The following is a 22,958-nucleotide window of genomic DNA, read 5'->3' as shown; positions in this document are numbered from 1 at the left end:
ATGGTGCGGGCCAGAGGCGTCTACGCGGAAGAATCCATGTTTGTGTTCGTAGTGGCGAGCCAAGGCTTCCGCCAGCGCGACACGTCTTCCACTATGATCCTCTCGTGTCATGTTAGCCGGAAGAGGGCGTACGTGCCAGGCCTATCTCCACTCTGTTGGGATATGTACACGCTCTTCTGAATGTAATGAATGGTGGATGTGTAGTCGGGCAAGGAGACGGCGACCCAACAGTGTTTTAGACAGTCTTGTGTACAGTCTAGCACGATTTGAATGCTATCGCACGAGCGTCGACCAGCCTAGCACTGCAGGCACCCGGCGGCCGGGTTTGGAACAAGAAAAATTATCATTTCGCACTCTTCTCTCCCTCGTTCGCTGTTCCATACAACAACCATCACCCCCGCGACAAACTCACCGCCCTTTCTCTCTATTTTAAGCTTTCTATTTGTTGCGATAAAGAGTCCAATTTCAGATAATACCGGAGAATACGTCGTGCGCACAACGGTCACTGCCTGTTCGCAGAACCAAAAGAAAAAAAAAAAAGAAAGTGACGTCCATGCAGGAGTGACGGCTGCTGAAGGAACAGCAAAAAGAGTGAGGGAAGCTGGTCTAATACCTCCCTCGCCTCGGCAGAGAATTATGGGCCATGGCGCTGTTCATGTTCCCGGTCGACGCTCGCGCGATTACCTTCAAATCGCGCTCGACTGTACATCAAGCGTGCCTCTCGCAGTTCAATAAAGGTGTTCACCATCCCCTAGCCAAGTAGGCCCTAGTTGGAGGTATTGACCAGGAGGTCGAGGACATGCTAGTATAGTTTACGGAGAATACCTTCTAGTGCACTGTCATCAAATCTGCGCACGTGACCATCTTTGCTCGTAAGGAGTGACATAGCAGCAGTAGTATCTGCGTTAGCAGCCGTGGCGTCTTCAACTCGGCAATATGAAAATGGTCAGTGAGGATGCTTGTAATAAGCTTGACTCTGACACGTAATACGGTTTCATCGCCCAGTTAGATTTCTCTGCGTCAAACTCTTATCATTTCGCATAAAAAATCACTTCGGGCCGAACTTGTGCAGCGCAGCATGCTCAGTATTCATATAGCTTAGAAAAAACTCTATTTTCCGTTTCTTTTTGCCATTAAGCAGGAAATAAACTTAGCAGCAAGGAAGTACGTGAAGTTTGCAGGTAGGAATATTTTAACTTGCAGGACGCTTTTTTGGTATTACAGAAACGCTTCTTTTACTTTCTTCTTGATAAATTTATTGTTTCCTCTTCGAAACAAGCGTCATCATTGTTCAGATGTGATGCAGGATAACCGCAAGAAAATTGGTTGTACTGTGGTCGAAGGGACCGAAGGGTCAAAGTGCCTACAGTGGTTTCAGTGGTTTATTGGTCGAAGGGACCAGTCTCTCCCAAATTTTCGATAACGTGCCGCTACACAAAAGCACGTCATCCCTTCCACCTCTTACAAGGAGCTGTTCTTTCAACCAGCGCGCGACGTGCCAGACCAACTTAGAGCCCTTCGCCTCTTCCTCAAAATTTCTCTTCCACTTCCCGAAGGGACTGAATTCCTGAATATAAAAATATACTGTGCTATCCAGAAAGGAAAAACACCTTTTCCCGTCCGCCTGCCCCGCAAGTTACGAAACCGGGAATGAACAGCTGTACACGGAGGGGACAAGATTGGGTCTGCAGTTCCGGAACGTGTTCTGGCAACAATCATCCCGCGCACTAGACAGTTATCAACCTGGCTGCTTTTCCGCTCTGCCACGGACATCACGAGCACGCGTCGGAGTAGGAGAGGGAGTTGACGGAGGATGTGAGGTAGGGTGGAGGAAAGAGTTGCAATCAAACAACCGAGGCGCCCAGTAGCGGCACAGCAGGAGAGCCAACTAGAAGAAGGGTGGGGGAACCGTTCCGAACAACCATTAGTCACGGCCTTTTCATTATTGCCGACGATGTGGCGATCACGATGGTAGCGCCGCACGCCACGCCTGCAAACCTTCACCTTCTCTTCTTTTGCGGGGCGGTCTGGTCCTTTGCTGCCGCGCAGCGGCACATTATGAAAGCTGGTCGTATTGCCATCCGTCTTTCGTGCCAGTCCGGTAAGCAAAGGAAAGAATGCGCGGTATGTTGTACGCCTTTCAGCCAGATGATGCTTGAGTATGGTCCTAGAGGAAATGCACATAACATGCGTTACAAGAGTTTACTAGACAATACGAGGGAGTTCTCAACAGAACCATACCTCAAATAAGCATTAAGTAATTAACTGCAGCCATGAAATTAGGAGACGCCTGCTTCTGGGAAAGAGAGCAATGGTTAGCCTTGACCGCCTAGTAAAGAGCAGAGACATTAGTCTGCCAACCAAGATCCGTATAACTCGTGCTATGGTCTTTCCAGTTGTGATGTATGGATGCGAGAGTTGGTCTGTGAAAACGGTAGACCGCCGAAAAATTGACGCGTTTGAATTGTGGTGCTGGCGGAAACTCTTGAGAGTTCCTTGGACGGCCAGGTCAACTCAGTCGATATTGTCGACCATAAACCCTGACTGCTCATTGGAGGGTCAAATTCGAAAGTTAAAGCTTAGCTACTTTGGTCATCTGATGAGAAGAGAGGAGTCGCTGGAGAAAGATTTGATGTTGAGAAAGGCTGAGGGTCACCGGAGAAGGGGTAGGCAGCGAACGCGATGGTTAGATGGCATCCTCGAGGCGCTGTAAATGAAGTTATGGGATGTTAGGAAGATAGTGAGCGACGGGAAAGCGTGGCGATTGTTATGGACCATAGAGTCACGAAGAGCCGGACACGACTGAACGACTGAACTGAACTGAATTAAAGAAACTAACAAATATGGGAAACGTCGCAGGCCAGCAGGCAGGCACTCGGAGAGGCGCATGGACGATCAGTCGATTGTTAGATCGGTAGGTTGCGCCAGCCATATCGAACGCGTGAAGGCGCAAGTTCCAGGCTCGCCAACATATCGGCCAACCGTCGAGTCATGACCGTAGCTGTTTTGGTTTGATATAAAAGCAAGGCTTAGAGCAGCAATATCGTGGTGGTGGTAACAACTTTTATTGCCACAAAATGAAAGGAATTATTTCGGGCTGGGGCGAGTCTAGGGTGGCCTCCAGTCAGGGGCGACCTCTTAAGCTCGCGTGACGAGGGCCAGTTGAGTAATTTTTCTTGGGCTGGCCAACAGCTTGTCCCATTCCTCCGCTGACGGAGCTGGCAAGAGTGTCTTTGGAGGGAGATTGCTGGCGCATTTCCACAGTATATGGTCTTGAGTGGCCTGCGTCCCGTCACCGCAGTGCTGGCATGCAGGGTTGAACTCTCCGTTCGTAATTAACGATAATCGGTAGGGGCTAAGAATGGCCTTTGTTTGTAGGTGTCTGAATGTCGTGGCTTGCGCCCGGTCCAGATCGGGGTGAGGGGCGGGGTACGTGCATCTTAGCTCGCGATTTAAAGTTTATCTCCGCGCATGTGCGCGGCGCCTCGACAGGCGCGTCCGTTCCCGATACATCTCCAGTCTCCCGGTTGGTTAATACTCGGGCTAGACGTCGACCCCTTCGTTTCCGGAGTTACCCGCATGAGCCGGAACCCATACGAGATCGATGTTGTGATTGAGAGATCGGTTGCGCAGAATTCGCACCGCGAGTGCGCTTACAGAATTTTTGGCAAAATTTTGAACGGGGCTTTTTGAGTCGCTTAGAATAGTTTTGGTGGGGGATCCGCGATGGCCAGTGTGATAGCTGATTCTTGGGAGGAGCTTTCCCACTCTACAAATCTCGTGTGTTGTCTAAAGACAATATTTAGTTATTTTCATTTAAAAAATTAACTCGTTGTGTGATTGCAAAACAACAAAAGTGTGTAGTACGAGGTGCCTGGCAGCAATATGTGACTTATTTCCCTGCCGTCATCTAATAATTTATTTTTAGCCCTTGCCTAGATTTAGCTTTAACACCCCCGTGTACATATGCAAAAACCCAAGAGTCTGATAAACCATGGAAAGCATAGAGGAATCACATGTATACAATGTCTGCCATTATATCTATAAAATGTATACATATACACTGCTGTCAACGCAATAGCATCTTCGTTGCTATACATACGCCACCTAGAACACAAGACACAGTTATATAGCAAAAAGAAAAGAAAAGAAATGTTGAGCCAAGACGCGAATAGCAAGCGAAGATCCTGTGTTGCATGTGCTGCGTCACTACTCCTAGCACGAGTGCTTACAAGTGGAGTAATAAACAGTGTGCATGAATGCAGCCTTTTGTGTGGTTTTCATTGAGTATGCATGGAGCAGAACTTTGAATAACACGCATGCTACGGGTTAATCTAGATGAATCACGGGCTGATCAGCGTTTTTTTGTTTTTTTGTTTGTTTGTTTTCGTTTTATATTTGTGGCTCAGACTTCTTTCACTGTACACTGAATCAGTTTAAACTTAATGGCCGCGGCTAACGAAAGTTCAGTTTGATACAACATGGCCGGCGCGGCACTCGGCAAGACTTCTCCCTTCTGCTTAAATTCATCTTCCCTTCAGGTCCTTTGTTTTTCAGCATGCTGAGTGCGGCGGAACTTACGCAAGACTGCGTCTACCGTTTGTTTCGAAGCAGTTCATCAGCAACTCCTGTAATTATTTACTCGGACCTCGAGAGCAGCTACAGGGGCCAATCTAGGAGCGCCATCACGCCTGGGTGGTCGACGCATCGAAGCAGATCGCGCTGCTTTGATGGGGACTCGAGAGGATGCCGATGTCCAGTGATTCGTGGTTCCAAGAGCCTCGTTTGCAAGCACTGAAAATAAAGTGACACTAGAGTGATTTCATTGCTTGGCATCCCGACTCTATAGCTTGTGAATCTAACGTAAATCTCACGGTGATTTTTTCTTGTTCTTGTTTACGATGTATCGGCAAAATTGAGAGTGAGCTAAGGAATGGATTTCGAGAGATTCAATAGTAACAGGGGATGACTGAGGCTCAGTTATGCAGGGGAGAGTCCTTCGCGGCTGATGCAGAAAATTATTAATTGGAGATCGATTGGAGAAGAGTTTGTCCTGCAGCGGATGAAAGATGGTCGATGTTGCTTTTAACACCAAAAAATCTCTGCAAGCGCTCTTGGGTGTTTGGGTTTTGCGGTGGTGGCTGTGAAGCCTCCTTCAAACCATCACTAAAAAATTAAAGAGCACTGCAGAATCTGCCTTGGAGTAATGCGAAAGCACGGATGCTGCTGTTGGTTGCTTCTGGTTGCTTCCAGTTGCTTAATTCACTTCTTGTTTGCCCATTTTATTCTTTACCACTTTCAACTGCGCGCCAATCCCTTCGTATGCCCTTTTTCGGCTCTACTTCCGGTTGCGTGACGTCACATCCTTGATGGCATGTCCATTACGGAACCCTTTCTCTCTTTCCATTTTCACTCCCACCTTCCTTCCTTCTCTTACGGCGCGGTTCAGGTGTCCACAGAACAAATGTGACAGGTACTGCGTTTTTCCTTTCTTTGTGGACCAGTTATTCTAATAATTACCTAATTAACTTATCGGCCTAATTATTTTTTCGAACATAACGTTACGTCACCCTCTATCGATTGACACCATTCATTAAACTCTACCGCATCTCATTTACTCGCAACTGCTGCGGACACGATTTTGCGGACACGTTCTGCGGACACAGTCTGCGGATAGAAATCTGTGAACATAACAAAGTAATGTTTTCGCATTAAAAAAAAAAAACGCAGTAAACTATCCGTCAGTTGGTTTTGAGCTCAGGAAGAGACAAGATCAGCTTCATCGTCCACTGTATGAGACCATTGGGCTATCTCCTCTTTTGACGCTGTTGTACATTTATGCAATAAATAAAAATATACAATTTATTTATTTGCATACATACTGCAGACCATTGGTGAGGACCAAGCAGGAACAATATTTACACGAAAACCATTAGCTGCATTATGTAATGGCTAATAATATTTACTGTATTGCTTTCAAAGATTCAATGTACGGGAGCTAGTCACGTGCAGGATTCACACGTTTATTACTTGAACATATCTCGCAATTGCTCCCTTAAATGAGTCTCTCACGGGGCGGGCGTCACGACCAGCACCGTCTCGGTGAACGGTTTATTCATGTGCTAAGCTGCCAGGCTTTCATGTTCTGCCCTATTCTTTTTTTTTTTTATCCAATAAGCAAAAGGGTTTTTTAAAAAGACTAATTTCTGCACACAAGCAAAAAAAAAAGGGGGGGGGAGGGGGGGGGGTTGTTAGGCTGTTTATGATGAACACATGAAACGTAATACCCAACGACTTCAAATGTCGAACCCTTAATTACTGCGACAGCTGCGAGGCTAGGTATTCTACGACTGTACAATACTTACCGCCCGTTAAATCTGCTCATCCCGTCGCTACTTTCTGGCCGTCGTATTTGTGTCATCTGGATAGTTAATGGTCACTAATCTTCTTTTCTCTCTGTTACGCATTTAGGAACGCTTTAAAACGCGACCTTGATGTCATCAACCGAGTCCGAGTCTCACCAGTGCCCTTTGACGGGCCGATCGCATCACCACGCCGGCACTAGCGACATGTTTCGTTCCCTTGTGCATCTTCTTTTCGTTTCCTCTACATGGATTTTTTTTTTGTTTCATACTTACCAATGTATTTCACGTGTGCAACACACCAGTAACCGAAGGGAAAGCAGCAAACCTGAATGTGGCTATTTATTTCCTGAGCGTCGGAACAACAACATTACGGTTAATCTTAGTCATTGTCGAGATTAGTTCTTCAAACTTCTAGCCGTCGGATGCCCTAATTCAATGCGCAAGAAAATCGAACAAGGGTCCAAGGGGAGCCTAAGTCAATGTTTCGGCAAGTGGACATGTCTTCATACAAGTTCATGTGTCGAAACGTTGCCTATCTGACTCGGGCTCCTTCCCAACCCTTGTTTGCATGGTTTCATTTTGCTGTGTACCAACCTCCTACAGCTCGTTTTGCCCCTTACAAATAGCGTGTTTCTTTTTTTCTTTTTAATTTTGGGTAGTCAAATAAAGGTATACGATTAGTTTCCAATGCTTGACGTGCTACTGTGAAGTCGGTTTCTAAGTGTTCCTCGTATGCGTAATCGCCGCCCACTTGTCACGTGCAAGTGAGCTCGTGGCATGCTCTCTTTGGAGCGCCCTTGCGTGTTGGCCGGGCGTGCATTGAAGCAAAGCACCATTTTCAGGTCTCTCTATACCTGGGCCACTTTGCTTTGCTTCGATGGACAGCCATGCACACTGCAATGGCGGTTCAATGAAAGCGATCACACACTTGCGTGTTCACACTAAGAGTAAGAGACTCTGTATGTGCCCAGCTTTCCTGTACAACAAGAAACAAACGCCATCTGTGTCCCACCACTAGTGAACATAGCGTAACTGAATGACGACATTTTAAACGTCTATTTCTGACAAATGACAGGATCTCCAGAGATTACATTCGCAAGTAGTGATATTCATTACCGACTCTTTCTGTTCGATCCAAGGTCTCAACTAGAAAATGCTACTGGCGCTGACACGATCTATATACGACGGCCACAGAAAAGAAAAAAAAAAGGGTATGAAATTGCCTGCTAGGTTTTGAAATTATTTTTATTAATATTTTTATTATTTTACAATTTTATTCCTTTTTTCATTGCTTTCTATTACTATCACCTCAAAATTTCAAATTATTTCAGCAACACTAACTCCTAAATATTAGGTTATCTATCATACAGTCAAATCGACATTATCAATTATATTATGTCACCTACAACAAATTATGGCCAATCCCTCACTGTGGGTGTGTGCCATTATAACGAGGGAGAAGAAGAAGAAGAAACGACCAGCACTGCGCGGTTCTTGTTGACAGCTGTGCATACTAGCAGTGTTTGTCCAAATTTCAAGAGCTTTAATAAAGCGGGCTACCTTAAAGAGAAGCAAGGTGAATCTTTGCTTCTGTGCTACTTCTACGTTTTGTTTGAAGTAGATGAGTCTTTATTACGAGCAACAAATGAACATCTCCTAATTTCAACTTGTTTACCGTTCTAAAACAATGAACAAGTTACTGTGCTAAGCTGCATAAACACTTGCCAGGAAAAAGAAAACAGCAACATTTCATCAACTTGTCATTTTTATTATCGAAATAAAAACACGATTGTTCAAGCCATATAGAACATGACTTGAGAGGAGAACGCAGGAGCCACATTTCAGCGCCAGCGGCGATGTCAGCAACTGCGGTGAGTTCAATAAGTTCAATATTGCACCGAAAGAATGAATAAATTCAGTCAGTGCTCGTATTCCGCTGCTTGATCGGGACCTGTACCTCATTGAAGACACAACGCAATGCCAAAATAAAAAGCGATGCCTCTTATCCACCTCTTGTGACTCTAATGTTCCAGATAACTGCGCTAAGGAAGGGCACAAAGGAGAAATGGATGAAGGAGAATTTGCTGCCACGCCTATAGCACAACGACTTCATAAAGTCTAAAATATTTTTAGGCAAATTGTTTCCTGTTATGTAAATATGCCTCATGGCTACAGTCGCACCGAGAAACCGAAGTGATATATGAGAAGAAGCATTATTAATGTGTATATGAGGCTGTGGTAAATTAAAACACTTATCAAAGTCGAACCCTAGCAAGCTTATTGACTAGGCGACCATTTAGTTTCTTGATCACCCAAAAATTGGAATAATTATTCATTCCCTTCCTTATTCGCTTTTTTATGGCTTGTACCCTATGACGGAAATTCCGGTGACGATTTTTAAGGACGAACAGAGCAGAAGGAACCGACACAGGTAAAGAATAGAAGCTATCCGGATCAAAGTACTTGGTACTGAGCTGATAGACTTCTGTGCCGAAGAGAAACACTAGCTGATGTGCAAGCTGTGCTTACAAGTCGGCAATGCCTTCCTTTCACAAACCGTCGAACACGCCTGTCAATGTCGTTCTTACAAAATCCATGCATACGGCAAATCAGACCCTGCAAAATTAATCCTGTATGGGGCCCTGCTTGAGTTTTCAGGAGGAAACCTCACCGGGGTCACCATCTACGTATTTGGACAGAGGTTTCATTTCGGAGTCGTCCGCATTACCCCGATATCTTCGACGCCATCTATACAGGGCTGTCGCTGCGACCATGACTACAAGTATGACCCCGGCTGCAATGAGCAGAGAGGGGAGGCTCCATGACGAGCCGCCGCCAATTGACGCGGCCGCCGAGTGCTTCTCCTGATGCGGGGCTATGCCCGCACCGTCTCTCTGCATGATTTCGTTGTCTTCATCGTTCTTAGATCTAGTTCCGGAATTAAACGAAGGCTTCGACATCTTCACATCCGAGTTCAAATGGTTGCTCTCTGTTGGCACAAATTTGGGGGCACGCGATGATGGCTGGCTGCTGTGCAAATGCCTCGGGGTCGAGGTTGTCTGGCTGGAAACAGGCCGGCTTGAATGCGGCAGTGCGCTTGAAGACGAAATACGAGGTGGACTGGTCGATGCAGGTTTCTGTTGTTTTGTCGGTTTCAGAGTCCACTTGGGAAATTTTGTGTTCATTTCCGTTGCCTTTTTCTTTGGCTTAGTTGGCTTAGTAAGGGGTGCCGCTGTGGTCCACTCCATTTTCCCCGACGTAGTGACTGCGGGTGCCTTTGTTGGAAGACCTGTCGAAGTCTTCCACGTCGACGTCGTGCGACCGTACCCATTCGTCTCTGTCGCCGTCGTGATGCGTTGTGCCGGGATAATGGAAGCAGTGGTGGGAAACCGAGAGCTTGTGCGCTTGCTGGCTTCCGTCATACTGCGTGTGAAGGTACGTCGAGTAGGGGCTTGGGTTGCTGCCGATGATGCAGTACTCGGCCTGCTGGTAGTGACCTTAGTCGGGGGAACTTCCGGGCCCACCGTATTTCCTTCAACGCTCGGGTAAGCGCTGGTTATGGTGGTAAAGCGAGCCCAAGCGAATTCCGTCACATTAGGTTCCCTCGCCACTGATGCTAGCGTGCTCGACGCTGCCTCCAAAGATGTTCTTTGCCTGGTAAACGTGGAAACGGGACTGGTGGATGTCGGCTGAAACGTTTTTCCTGCGGTCGTTGCCAACGGCCTTGGCGCATCGCTAGACTGGCGTCGAGTCACGGTAGGAAGCTCGGTGGTAGGCGATACAGTCTTTAGCCAGTAGAAAGTCGAGCTCTTTGTACCGGAAGTCGTTGCCACACTAGGCTTGGGCGATGGAAGTGAAGACGCACTTGTGGCAACAGCGGAATGCGTTAAGAACGAGGTGACCGGGCTTGTGTGGAAAACTGTGATTCCAGCACTGGCTGTTGTTGTTGTCGTTGTTGTTTGAGGCGAAGTTTGTGGAGAAGCTGCAGAAGACGAAGTCTTAGGTGTTGCAGATGATGATGACACGGGAAGGTTAGTGGTCTGAGGTGAATGCGTCTGTGTTGCGACCTCAGAAAAATGGGTCGTTTGCTCTGGCTTCTCAGATGATCGCTCGGCACTATTTGTCACGGGTATCTCCTCAGTGCCCGCCGAGTCGATGCCACTTTTACCCGAGATGCTGTCACTGGCATCTTCCTTGGCGGGAGATATTCCAACGTCGATAGTCGTTGTTTCCCACGTGTCTCCAGCATCTGCATAAAATGTAAAATTCATTTTTTCATTTTTATGAAACGCCGTAAGTCTCACAATTAGTTACGATGTGCTGGAGTGTGGTTCTCAAATTTGCAAAAAAAAAAAAAAAAGAAAAGAAAAAAAGCGAGAAAAGGAAGAAAAAGAAATGCCTCCATGATTTTGATTTCCGAGTCATGCTTTTGCAATGAAATGAACAAACTCTAACAACACCCGTGCGAAGCGTTCTCTGACGGCTCCTCGATGTCGGTGTCGTAACCACTCACGTGACTGATGACACCACGATCACGCAGCTTCTCACAACGTCACGTGAATGGTCGAGTAGAATGCGATAGCAACGACGAAGCTCTCGTCAAAAACGAGCCACAGACTGCTTCGCTGTAAAACAAGTTCAGGGTGCCCATTTCTTTTACTCTCCCTATTTTTTAAAGCGGAATCATTCATACGAAGCATACGATAGGTATTCCGTGGCTGAAAGGCGTCCACCGATAAAAGCGACCAGCACGTAACGCCTAACCGGGTGAATTTCAGCGGACTACATTGGAGTGTTTCAATAGGGTAGATTATGTTAGAATCAGGTGGATCGCCTTGAATTAAAGGTAGACTCTGGCGGATTAAGAGAGATTATGTACCATTAATTAGGAATAGGGAATATTAATGTGTATTGCGGTTGATTAGCGGTGATTCTGGTCTATCCCTTAAAAAATGGGTTTTGGAACTCAATTGCAGGACTATTGACCACCTTTTGAATCTACTGATTTTAGATAGACATTCAAACCCCAGTTGAGTACAATATTCACAGGTCCAACAAAATTTTTATTGTGTTCTACCCAACATAATTTGTCTCGTCTTTTTTCTATATGCTTTTTGTTGCCATTTTTCAACGTTCACGAAGAAATTAACACGTGCTGTTCGTGCTGACCCATTTTGTTAAATGGTTTTAGGCACCAATGATAACATGAAGCGATTTCGTTATACTTCTTTGATCTCACTTGTAATTAACTATTGGCCAGATTCTGCAAGCGAATATAAGAGCAAGTTACAGTGAACAAGAAGTACATTACGTTACATTTATTGATTATGATCTTTTTTGTGATATCTGAGTGCATTAATATCGTTAGAAGGTTGCTGTTAGTTACAAGCGACGTTGAACAAAATCCTGGTCCTTACAGAAGGGCTAGTACACATGCCGTGGATATATGCGAAATATCAAAGCTTCTTTGCGACTTACACTGTAAAACAGTCCCTGTTCAGAGCAGCTAAAAATAACTTTAAGCGTTTGTTGGTGCAATAGGTAAAAAGCAGAATAACTTAGTTCATCAATTGACAGAAGTTGTCAACTGATTAACTTGCCTGGAATGAAAGGTGTCTGTTATCGACCCTGTACAAACAGACTTGCAGCGGCAGAAATGAGCACTGAAACCATCTAGCAGGAATGCACTAGCTTAAATGCGCACCTGGATGACGCCGAAGATAGATCGAGGCGTAAGAATCCAATCTTTTACGACATCCTTGAATCAACTCAAGAAGCGCCAACTGAGGTCGAGCAAAAACTAATTTCCTTGCTGTCTGAAGTACTTTTTTTCTTCCCTACGCTCCGATCTTATTGATCGCGCGCATCGTCTTGGTCGTGCCACTGAGAATTTGTGCAGGCCAGTTATCGCTAAATTTGTTTCCTCCAAAACCAAAGATTTAATTCTGTACAATAGAGCCACGTTTAAAAATAGTAAGATTTCAGTCAGTGAATACTTCTGCCCCGCTACAAGGCTTGACAGGAAAGCACTCCAGGACTTTGCTAAACCTCACGGCTCGTCATACCAGCTGAAGTACAAGCGGCTCCATATGAATGGCAAGTCAATTAAAACTGATTTCTGGGCTAGTTGGTGCATAGTCACATAAAGGAAAGGTTAATAGCGCACAAAATACACTCACAAATAGGCGCAAATAGATACACTGGACAATGCCGGTCCTGTGTGTATATTTGTGCCTATTTGTGAGTATCTTTTTGCGCTATTAACCTTTCCTTTGAACGGCAAGTTTCTTCATCTAGCTGCTTCCAAAACTATTATTGAATCGTCTCTAAACAAGCCTCCCTTCACTATAAAGCCTGTTACTGATAGTACGCTATCGTCCAGCGAGGTTACCGGTAATGTCAACCAGCCCTCTAGCTCCTCACCTTAGTGGTCACAGAGGAGTCGTGGAACTTGCACTGAATTTTCTGTTGTGTAAACTAACATACGCAGTATCCTGGAGGATCGCGAAGAGTTGAGCAATTTTCTCGATTCATGTGCTGCCAACATAGTAGTGCTAAAAGAAACATGGTTTTCGAGCAAAATACGAGACCACGAAATTTTGCAATGTAAAAAACGCTACAAATATTACTGCAACGATAGAGATTAAAGATCAGGTGGTGGAGTATTAAATGATGTTGACTACAAACTAACCTCGTACTCAATTTCTGTGATGAGCAATCTAGAAACTGTATCAGTTATATTAAACATGAAATGCAGAAAACTCATAATTGGAGCATTTTACCACCGACGAGAGATCCAGGTTTAGCAAATAATATTCATGGCATAATTAATCTCATTTGTATGCGGAGCCCTGGTTATATTTTTATACTAGGTGATTGTAATTGTCCGAATATTTCTTAGGAGGCGGACGATCCCAGCGATTGTAGTACCTATTCCGAATCTAAATCATTTATAGATCTGTGCTCAACTTTTCTGTTCTCTCAACTGATGATCGCACAACCTATAAGGTACACTAGCAATTCAGAGAACATACTTGACCTTATCTTAACAAGCTGTTGTGAATCAATTTCAAATATAAGAATTTTCCTGGCTTTAGCGACCATTTACTACTTGAATTTATAGTGTTTTCCGGTTTCACGTATTCGTAAAGAACTAAACATTCTCAGAAATTATGGCCGTGGAAGTTACGAAGCAATTAATTAAGAATTATCGTATTTTTGTGATGTATTTATGCGAAATTTCTAGAGTTGCAGTTTACAAGTAAAATAACATACTTTCAAAAGAAATGTAGCCGAACTTATTAAAAAAGCACGTTCCTATACGAGTAACTAGAACCACTAAATAACCAGGGTGTAACAAATCTCCTAATAGACTTTTCGATAAAAAGAAGCGTTTGTCGCATAGCTAAAACGCCTAACTTGTCAGAACGTTGGCATGCCTATTGCCTTGCAAATATTACTCGCGCCTTACACAAATCCAAACGCTTATTTTTTAAACACATCCTCCCCAATCTGCTACACTTTACTCCTAAGCAGTTCTGGCGAACTACGAGAGTCCCCGACAGCGATAGTGTGATTATAAACTCTTCGCGCTTGTAAAACAAGCTACTGTGTCTGCATATGTATTTCATATGCCTTCTCCCACATCGTCGCCCATCATGATCTTCATTCCTCTCTCCTTCCCCTTCCCCAGTGCAGAGTAGCAGGCCAGATTTTAATTATTCCGGCCAACCTCTCTGCCCTTTCCTTTCAATAAATCCATCTATCTATAAACTCTAGCGATGGTGTGACAAACAGTATGCCTGCGCATTCAATTATTTTTTCACTGTGTGAACCTCCAGTCATGCAGAAGTCCCAAAGCCCCATTTTGACGCTTATTTTTCTTCACCAATGCCTCTTGTTACATTTAATACATCTGGCGTGGGAAAACTTAGAATAACCTGGACTTTCTTATGCCTCTGGTCCTGATTATGTCAACTCAAAATTTCTTAAATGCACTAAATGCTACTCTTCCATCATTTTAACAAAACTCTTCGAGCAGTCCTTATTCACGGGCATGGTTCCTGACGACTGGAGACTGGGAAGGTGATTTCCATGCACAAAAAGGTGACAAACCTGTTGTTAATAACTATACGCCCATTTCATTACCTAGCATTCCTTTCAAAAGTTTTAAATTGTCACATCGCCCCAAATTGCTGGCCACCATATTCCCAACATGGCTTCAGAAACCACTACTCGTGTGAAACGCAGCTGGCATAATTCACCCATTTTCTTTCGAGTATCCTCAACCGAGGAGGTATTGTCGACAGTATATTTCTAGATTGCTCCAAGGTTTTTGACAAGGTGTCTCACGGTCTACTGCTTTACAAATTAAAGAACCTAAACCTAGATCCTAATGTTAATACATGCTTTAGAAGTCTTCTTATTAATCGCTACCAATATATAATGGTTAACGAAAACTCAAATCGCATCCCTGTTCATTCTGGTGCGCTTCAAGGCTCCGTTCTGGCTTCTTTACTATTTCTTATCTATTTAAATGTCTTATACCTAACAGACTTCAATCATGCATTCGCCTCTTTGCAGATGACTGGTTCATTTACCGCGAAATAGCTCTTCACGATAAAGACATCCTCCAATCGGACCTTAACTCAATAACCGCATGGTGCCAAGACTGGTTAATGAATCTTATCTCTGAAAAATATAGGTAATGCATGTGTCATGTACTGATTCTCAGGTTTCATCTTATCATCTAAAGAATTCTCCGCTGGATCAGGCAACAGCCTAATAATATTTGAGTATCTTTATCTCTTCTAACCTATCATGGGAACGCACATTAACTATATAACTAACAATGCCAGTCACTCGTTAGGCTATTTAAAGCGCAATTTTCTTAAACTTCAGTTATACAAAACGTTTATCCGTCCCAAACTTGAATTTTTTATAACCTCAGTTGAAGCCATTCAGAAACAATCTGTTCGTTACATACTCAGTAATTATCATCGTACCGCCAGCAAAACTAACTTGAAACACTTTACACCTCCCTGCTCTCTTACTGAGACGTCAGATACTACGACTATGTCAGCTACATAAAATATGTTATCATAGTACACTTCACGAACATTGCCTTCAAGCGTCCCTCTCACACATCACCTCGCGTAGACTATCATCATAAAATTTGATCCTCAGCATGTCCCACGAAAGTTTTTTAAAGTCAATTTCTCCCACGCTCAATCAATGATTGGAACAACCTTCCCGAGGCGCTAGTACATACTTATAACAGATATAAAATTGTTCAAGACAGCACTCACTGCATATTACGATGTTCCCGAAAGATCATTCTGCGCTGTTTATCAATTTTCGATTTGCATCCTTATACATTTTCCTGTGCTTTTCTCTTATTCCTAAAATTGTGTCTTGTATACCACCCCCCTCTGTAGCGCCCGACCCGGGCCCTGAGGATATTAAACATAAATAAATAAGGGTAAAATAAAAGCAGTAAAGTGGATACATTTGGTTTATGGTTGATTATGTTGGAATAAGCCTTTATCGTGCAAGACCAAGTTGGATTTAGACTGTAATATGGTGAAAAACGATGAATTCAGCTGAACTACAGTGGTTTGCAGCGGATCAACGGTGGATTGTGCAGGATTCGGTTGCAATAAGGGTTAAGCTTTACACTAGGATCGGCTGTAGTTGATTAGAAGTAGATTAAAAGGCAGTGAACACTTTCGTCGTCACAGCACAAAGTAGACTAACAGCTCTCCGTAACACTTCGCTGCCTCGATATAAATCCTATCTTGTTGTCCCAATCTGTTCATCGACTGGGCGAAAGGCTGAAGCTCGGAGGCAAAGGTGGTCCGTAAGGGAGGACTCAGCCTAGATTTGCTCAGGTGGGAGCCCGATAAACAAAATAAGCCGAAAAATTGCAAGCATGTACTCAAGTCTGCTTATGTGCAGACTTAAGTGCACAGAAGCTTTGCATATAAGCATTGCAATTTCTGTCACGCCACCTGACGGATTCTCCCGAAACTAGGCTTGCGGTCCATGGCCGCACTGGGCCAGATTCCGTATGTGTATGGCGTAATACATAGATTAAATGAAGGAGCGACGCTGATAGAACTTCATGAAGACGACGATGTTCACTGCACATCGCAACAGTGTGTTAAAGTTTTATACGAGGAGTAATCGTCTGCGGTGATTGTATAATGCTATCGTGCCTGGGATAGGGAAACTTGCTGATATGGCGCGAGTTGGAAACCCAGCTGCGCCAATGGATTTCTCTCCATTGGCAGTTCATGTGGACACGATCTGTCCGCAATTCCTGTTCACACCACTCACTGACACAAGAAATGATTTCGAACTAAAACCAACGCTCGCGGATAGCGCTATCAATTAAATAGATGATACTGATAACGCTTGTCGTGCTCCTCAGGCTCGACGCCAAAGCAGCAATGGCCAATTCGTGCTCGCCGCCAACTAGGATGCCGATCAATGGAGTAGCAAGGCGGAGCTGCAGCGCACAACGAAAGCCTGGCGGCAGCGATAGCGGTGCCCACCACATTGCATAAAAAAGGGAACATTTTCGTAACACATATCTCGGACGAAGTTCGGAGGCCGCAATCGAGCGAGAGCGCAGCGGGCGTCAGCGTGAAAAAGCTGCCCAGCCGCCTGCTCATGCTTGTTTTGCTAACTTTCTCACCAGTACATTTCAGAAGCTAGTGCAGCATGGTGTAGATCTCGTCCCATGGAGGAAGGAAAAAAACTGAGGACAGGCCCCATGTATCCCAGATGCATTGCGAAAAACGTGCCGGAAGTCATGTGCTTTTTTTTTTACCCTAGTTATGAGGCAAATAGCAACAGCGTCAACGTTGCTATGAGGCATTAACCGCAGAGATAAAGAAGAGGTGGCAGGAATACACAGAAGAACTGTACAAGAAGGACCCGAATGTGCAAACCCAACATAAGACGGTTGTGATCACTGATCTCGAGCCGGGCATCCTGAAGAGTGAAGTTGAATGGGCCTTAGCCAGCCTTGCTAAGAACAAAGCTAGCGGAATTGATGGCATTCCAGCTGAGTTGCTTCAAAACCTCAACCATGACGCTGTTAACATTCTGCATACATTATGTCAGAAGATTTGGACAACCCTGCAGTGGCCACAGGATTGGAGGAGGTCAGTTTACATCCCCATTCCAAAGAAAGGCAATGCCAAAGATTGTTCCAACTACCGTACGATCGCGCTTATTTCGCATGCTAGCAAGGTGATGTTGAAAATCCTCCAAGGTAGGCTGCAGCAGTATGTGGATCGGGAGCTTCCGGACGTGCAAGCTGGGTTTCGCAAGGGCAGAGGAACTAGAGACCAAGTTGCCAACCTTCGCTGGATCATGGAAAAAGCAAGAGAGTTCCAGAAACCCATCTACTTCTGCTTTATTGATTATGCGAAAGCGTTTGACTGCGTAGATCACAGCAGATTGTGGCAAGCTATCCAAGAGATGGGAGTTCCAATTCACCTCATCTGTCTCCTCAGGAACCTGTATGAAGGGCAAGAGGCCACAGTCAGAACTGGGTATGGTCTTACTGATTGGTTTCCGATTGAGAAAGGAGTGAGGCAAGGCTGCATACTGTCGCCCTGCCTATTTAACCTATATGCAGAGTGCATCATGAGGAAGGCCGGTCTGGACGAGTCTTCAGCTGGAGTGAAGATTGCTGGAAAACGTATCAACAACCTTAGATATGCGGATGATACCACTTTAATGGCAGAAAGTGAAGCGGAACTCAAGAGACTTCTGATGCGCGTACAAGAAGAGAGTGAGAAGTTTGGGCTTAAACTGAACATTAAAAAGACAAAGATCATGGTGTCTTGCCCTATCAAGTCCTGGAGCATCAAGGGACAAGAAGAGGAAACTGTGACAGATTTTCTCTTCTTGGGCTCCAAGATTACCTCGGAAGGAGACTGCAGCCATGAAATTAGGAGACGCCTGCTTCTGGGAAAGAGAGCAATGGTTAGCCTTGACCGCCTAGTTAAGAGCAGAGACATTAGTCTGCCAACCAAGATCCGTATAACTCGTGCTATGGTCTTTCCGGTTGTGATGTATGGATGCGAGAGTTGGACCGTGAAAAAGGCTGACCGCCGAAGAATTGACGCGTTTGAATTGTGGTGCTGGCGAAGACTCTTGAGAGTTCCTTGGACTGCCAGAAGATCAAATCAGTCAATATTGTCGACCATAAACCCTGACTGCTCATTGGAGGGTCAAATTCTAAAATTAAAGCTCAGCTACTTTGGTCATCTGATGAGAAGAGAGGAGTCGCTGGAGAAAGATTTGATGTTGGAAAAGGTTGAGGGTCGCCGGAGAAGGGGTAGGCAGCGAACGCGATGGTTAGATGGCATTCTCGACGCACTGCAGATGAGGTTATGTGATGTTAGGAAGATAGTGAGAGACCGGAAAGCGTGGCGTGACATGGTCCATAGGGTCACGAAGAGTCGGACACGACTGAACGACTGAACTAGAACTAGCATGGCTGTCGACGTCAGCGTCGGCATCGGATTGCGCGGAAAAGCGCTCAGACGGGGAAGGGCACACAGAGAAGTGCGAGGGGAAAAGCTGCCTCATGTGTAGGTGGCACCACAGCATTTTCCGGTCGTGGGCCAGTGTCGCAAAAAGTGACGTCACGACCACTCCTCAGTTTTTTCCTTCCTCCATGATATCGCCTAGTTCCGGGGAGTAATATAAGGTTTCGCGCTTTAAAACCTTTCCCACCAGTCACGATGGGAATAGAGAATTGATTGTCCCCTTAGCCTAATCGAGGTTATTCTAAGTATAGTTTGGTTTGGTTTGTGGGGTTTAACGTCCCAAAGCAACTCAGGCTATGAGAGACTATTCTAAGTATGGTACCGTTTCTTTGGACAATGCTTCATAAAGTCATTGTTCTCCTGAAATAAGGCCGCATTCTTATTGCCACTGCAACCTTTTGCCCTGCAAATACTCGTTCCAGGTGTCTTCACACGAATACATTGGTGTCTAATCAAGACTTATTGACTTATTGACTCAGTGACTTATTGGTCGATTGAACGGCTGACCTTATTCCTTCACACCGGACCATAAAACGCAGCGAGGCGGAGAACTAGGAATTTTAACCACCTGGAATTATTTTCCGAGTGCAGATGAGTATTGATACAGGAACGGCGCGTTCTTGCATTTCCGCACCATCGAAATACGGTCATCGCGGCAGATATCGAACTCGCAACCTGCTGTTCGGCCATCCAAAACAGGAATGCAGCCGTGGATTTGCTGGGGACGCTTGGAGAATTCGGCATAAACTAGACAGCGTTTAACATAAACCGACTAAAACGTGCGAAAGCACAGTCTGGCATGTTTTGGCATAGTTTTGTTCGCTGGTTTAGCATTGAGAAACTGGCACAAAGAATGGCAGTTTGTTAAACGTCCTTATCGCAATGCATACAATGGGGGTAGAGTACGTAGTCAGATTGAATACTTATCGCAAAGCTAGTTTCAAAGTTGAGTAGCAGATGGATGTTAAATGGGAAACGAAACGGTATGACGTCACCCGAACACTGCAAAAAAAAAAAGTTTCATCTAAATTTTGACAACGAATGAGGGTAAATATGGCACCGTAAGAGCAGATGGCGCCCTAGAGGCGACACAGGGTAGGGGCTCTGCCACAGGGGCGTTTGCATTGAATGTCGTCGTCCCCTTTGCAGCTTCGGTGGCTCGAATACAGCTGGCGGCACAGTTGCTATAGCAATCCGCGACGCAGACTAAAACGTTTTGCTTGGCTCTGAAGATTGTGCGAATGCTTTCGCACTAAAATAGGCGGCTGATTGCGCAGGAAAGCAACTGTGTGTCGTCACGCACAGCCATAAACACGCGTTTCTCTACTCCACTACACTACACTTTGCAAGACTAGCTGAGGCGGCCTTGTTACGCCATCCTAATGGCGTCACGTTAGTGCCCTATATTTTTCTCTTCGCCGGCGTAGAGCGAACAGACATGCAGCGTTAAACAAAAATAAGCGGCCGGAATCTCATAACCATATCTCCATGGCTGGCTGACTTCTAAATAAGGCTGCTCTGGCCTCAAGAGGAAATAGTGATCGTTAGAAAAAACGCGTCGTTAATGCCGTTCGCTTGGACGCTCATCTGCATACAGCGATAGAGCAACGATGACAGAAAAATGGCGGTGATAAAGTCGGGTGGTGAACGTTAAAGAAGATGTCAACGTATAACGGTGACCTCTATGTATCACTATGAGCATTCCTACTATTGGAACATAAGATTGACGCACAGCGAAGCTTGATGTTATGAGGTTTGGTTCAGCTTGTATATCTAGAGTCGTGCTGTTCTTATTATTATCGTCGCAATGGTATCCAGCTTTCAGTCGCCCTTATACCGCTATTTGTCGAAACAAGGCAGCCCAGTGAAGCCTGATGAACTCATGGATGGGTATGCCTGTTCCGCGTGAGCTCGAATTATTTCTCTTTTTCAGAGCATAAGTTATTACTACTTTCGTTCGCACATTTCGTGTCCGTATATCTGTGCGGTACACCACGTGATCAAATTGCCTTAGCAATTTAGTTAAGTGCTGCCGTTGTGGTTACAAAGGTTGGTGCGCACTGGAAGGGCTCTTCAAAAAGACGTCTTCAAGAATACGGCATGGTGTGTCCAGAAAAATTACACTTTATAATTCGTACGAATGTCATACGTGTACATGACAACGTCACTAATTTAATTGGCCCCTTAATTTTCAAGGGGCGCTCGAGCGCCCATGAACCGCCATGTTTTGAACGTATGGGCGTCTATGGAGCCTTCGTGTACATATGCCTTGCCTAATGTATAACGTTGTGGCGCCATTACGTAATTACATTACCCCGTAACAATATTATATGAGAAACGCCGGAGGAAATTGGACAGTAACAGATGGGCAGCTAAAGTATTTAAATACCTATACCTAAAAAGCGTTGACTCACAATGGAGGAAAAGAACTAGGCAACTAATCAGTAAGTATGCTGGTCACAAGGACAAAGAAATAAAGAGCGTTACCCAACAGTTGAAAAACACAGAAGGTAAAAATTGAATAAATTCTATGGAATAGAACAGAGTGTACAATTATACCGAAAGTGGCAAAGACAGATCAGGAAGGAAGCTTTCTTGGATAACTCAAGAGGCAGTGCCCTACTTTTTGAAGCTAGATCAGGGTGCCTTCGAACACGCAGCTACAAAAATAAATTTAACCATGAAGATGACACATATGCAGTATGTGGTAAATAAATAAAAAGAATTAACCATCTTATACTCGAATGTGAGGTATCCATCCGGAAGTCGACGCAAGCGCAGTCACTCTTCCTGTGGCCTTGGGGTTTGGAGATCCCAGTGGCCGAGTGAATGAACCTGCGGTTGTAGCTAGCAAAAAACTATTGGAAAATTGGTGGCTTAAAAGCAGAAAAGCAACATAATGTTAGTAATGTAGAAATAAAAATTCAATAAATGGAATGATGGTATAAGTTAACCGATCTAAATCAATAATTAAGATATAGGAAAGAGAAAACGAGCATGATAGCAACTGCTACCACCCCGTTTCAAAGGGGACGCTCCTATATTTCATCCATCCATCCATTCTTAGTAGATGCTAATCGCGTCGGGACTAATCAGTGCGGGAGCTCTGCCGGTGGGAAGAATTCCCGACTCCAGTAACACAGACGGCAGCACGCAACACGGTCTGCTAATGGTGTCTATATTGTCACACGATTAGGGTCGCCATGTTCTGACGTCATCATGTAACATATCTATCCGCTATGAGTTGGTATGTTGTGGCGTCATCACGTATTTCGCATGACTAGGGTAGCCATGTGACGCCATCACGTTAGAGGTAGTCACCATGGTCCAGTATGTTGTGACGCCGTCCCGTATATTACATGACTATACGGTAGTCACGTTGTAACCTCATAACGTAAGTAGGTTATGTATATCACATGACTAGGAGGCCATGTTGTAACGTCACCATATGTTTCCCCTCGCTCGCGCACGGACGCCGGACCAGCAGTTGTTCCCTGCGTTGCCTTTCCGCTACATATCAAAACTATCGCCCACCTGTTTGGTGCAGAGAGTTCGGAGTGGTTGAAAACAATTCGGCACGATTTGGAGCCCAGAATTAGTAGTCAAGTTAAGATACATCATGTCTGAGGGATTCGTACCGACGAGTTCGTTCCTCGAAACCGTAATTAGAGCGACCTTCGGAGGTCCATGGCGGCTGAACCTGGGGTGCCTACTTCCTTCTAAGGCGAAAGGGTAAATTTTCCTTTTTCAATATCGCCGCCTGTCAACCCTGGCTTGTGAGAGGTGGCTCTTTAGTTATATATAGACCCGCAGGGCAACACTTATCTGATGCTTCATACCCAGATAAGAAGACTTTTCCGCTAACAAAACTTAATTAGTCAACATTTGCTTTCAATGCTATAGTACTTCATTCTTTCCTTCAGTTTGAGTGTTTCAGAACCACTTAACGCGAATAAAAGGTGGAAGTATGCACTACGATCGGCCTGTTCATTCTGACTGCTTTTCTCCTTTCGGTCTTCTACAA

The 22,958-nt window shown here is 44.9% G+C and overlaps 1 protein-coding gene across 4 annotated transcripts in view; it reads right to left on the bottom strand.

The window, feature by feature from the left end:
• Positions 1–8,112: 8,112 nt before the first annotated feature.
• The window catches only part of LOC146182211 (uncharacterized), a 113,168-nt gene continuing 98,322 nt past the window's right edge, over positions 8,113–22,958 (bottom strand). For all 4 annotated transcript variants that reach the window (XM_084577249.1, XM_084577252.1, XM_084577251.1 and 1 more), the window contains one exon: positions 8,113–10,614. In XM_084577249.1, coding sequence (XP_084433375.1) covers positions 9,020–10,614 — 1,595 coding nt within the window. In that variant the 3' untranslated portion in view covers positions 8,113–9,019. The remainder of the gene's footprint in view (positions 10,615–22,958) is intronic.

The sequence above is a fragment of the Amblyomma maculatum genome, chromosome 8 (assembly GCF_055883805.1).
Source record: "Amblyomma maculatum isolate TAMU_Amacu chromosome 8, ASM5588380v1, whole genome shotgun sequence".
Taxonomy (NCBI): domain Eukaryota; kingdom Metazoa; phylum Arthropoda; class Arachnida; order Ixodida; family Ixodidae; genus Amblyomma; species Amblyomma maculatum.
The sequence above is the reverse complement of the archived record's forward strand: the minus strand, read 5'-3'. Positions and strand labels throughout refer to the sequence as shown.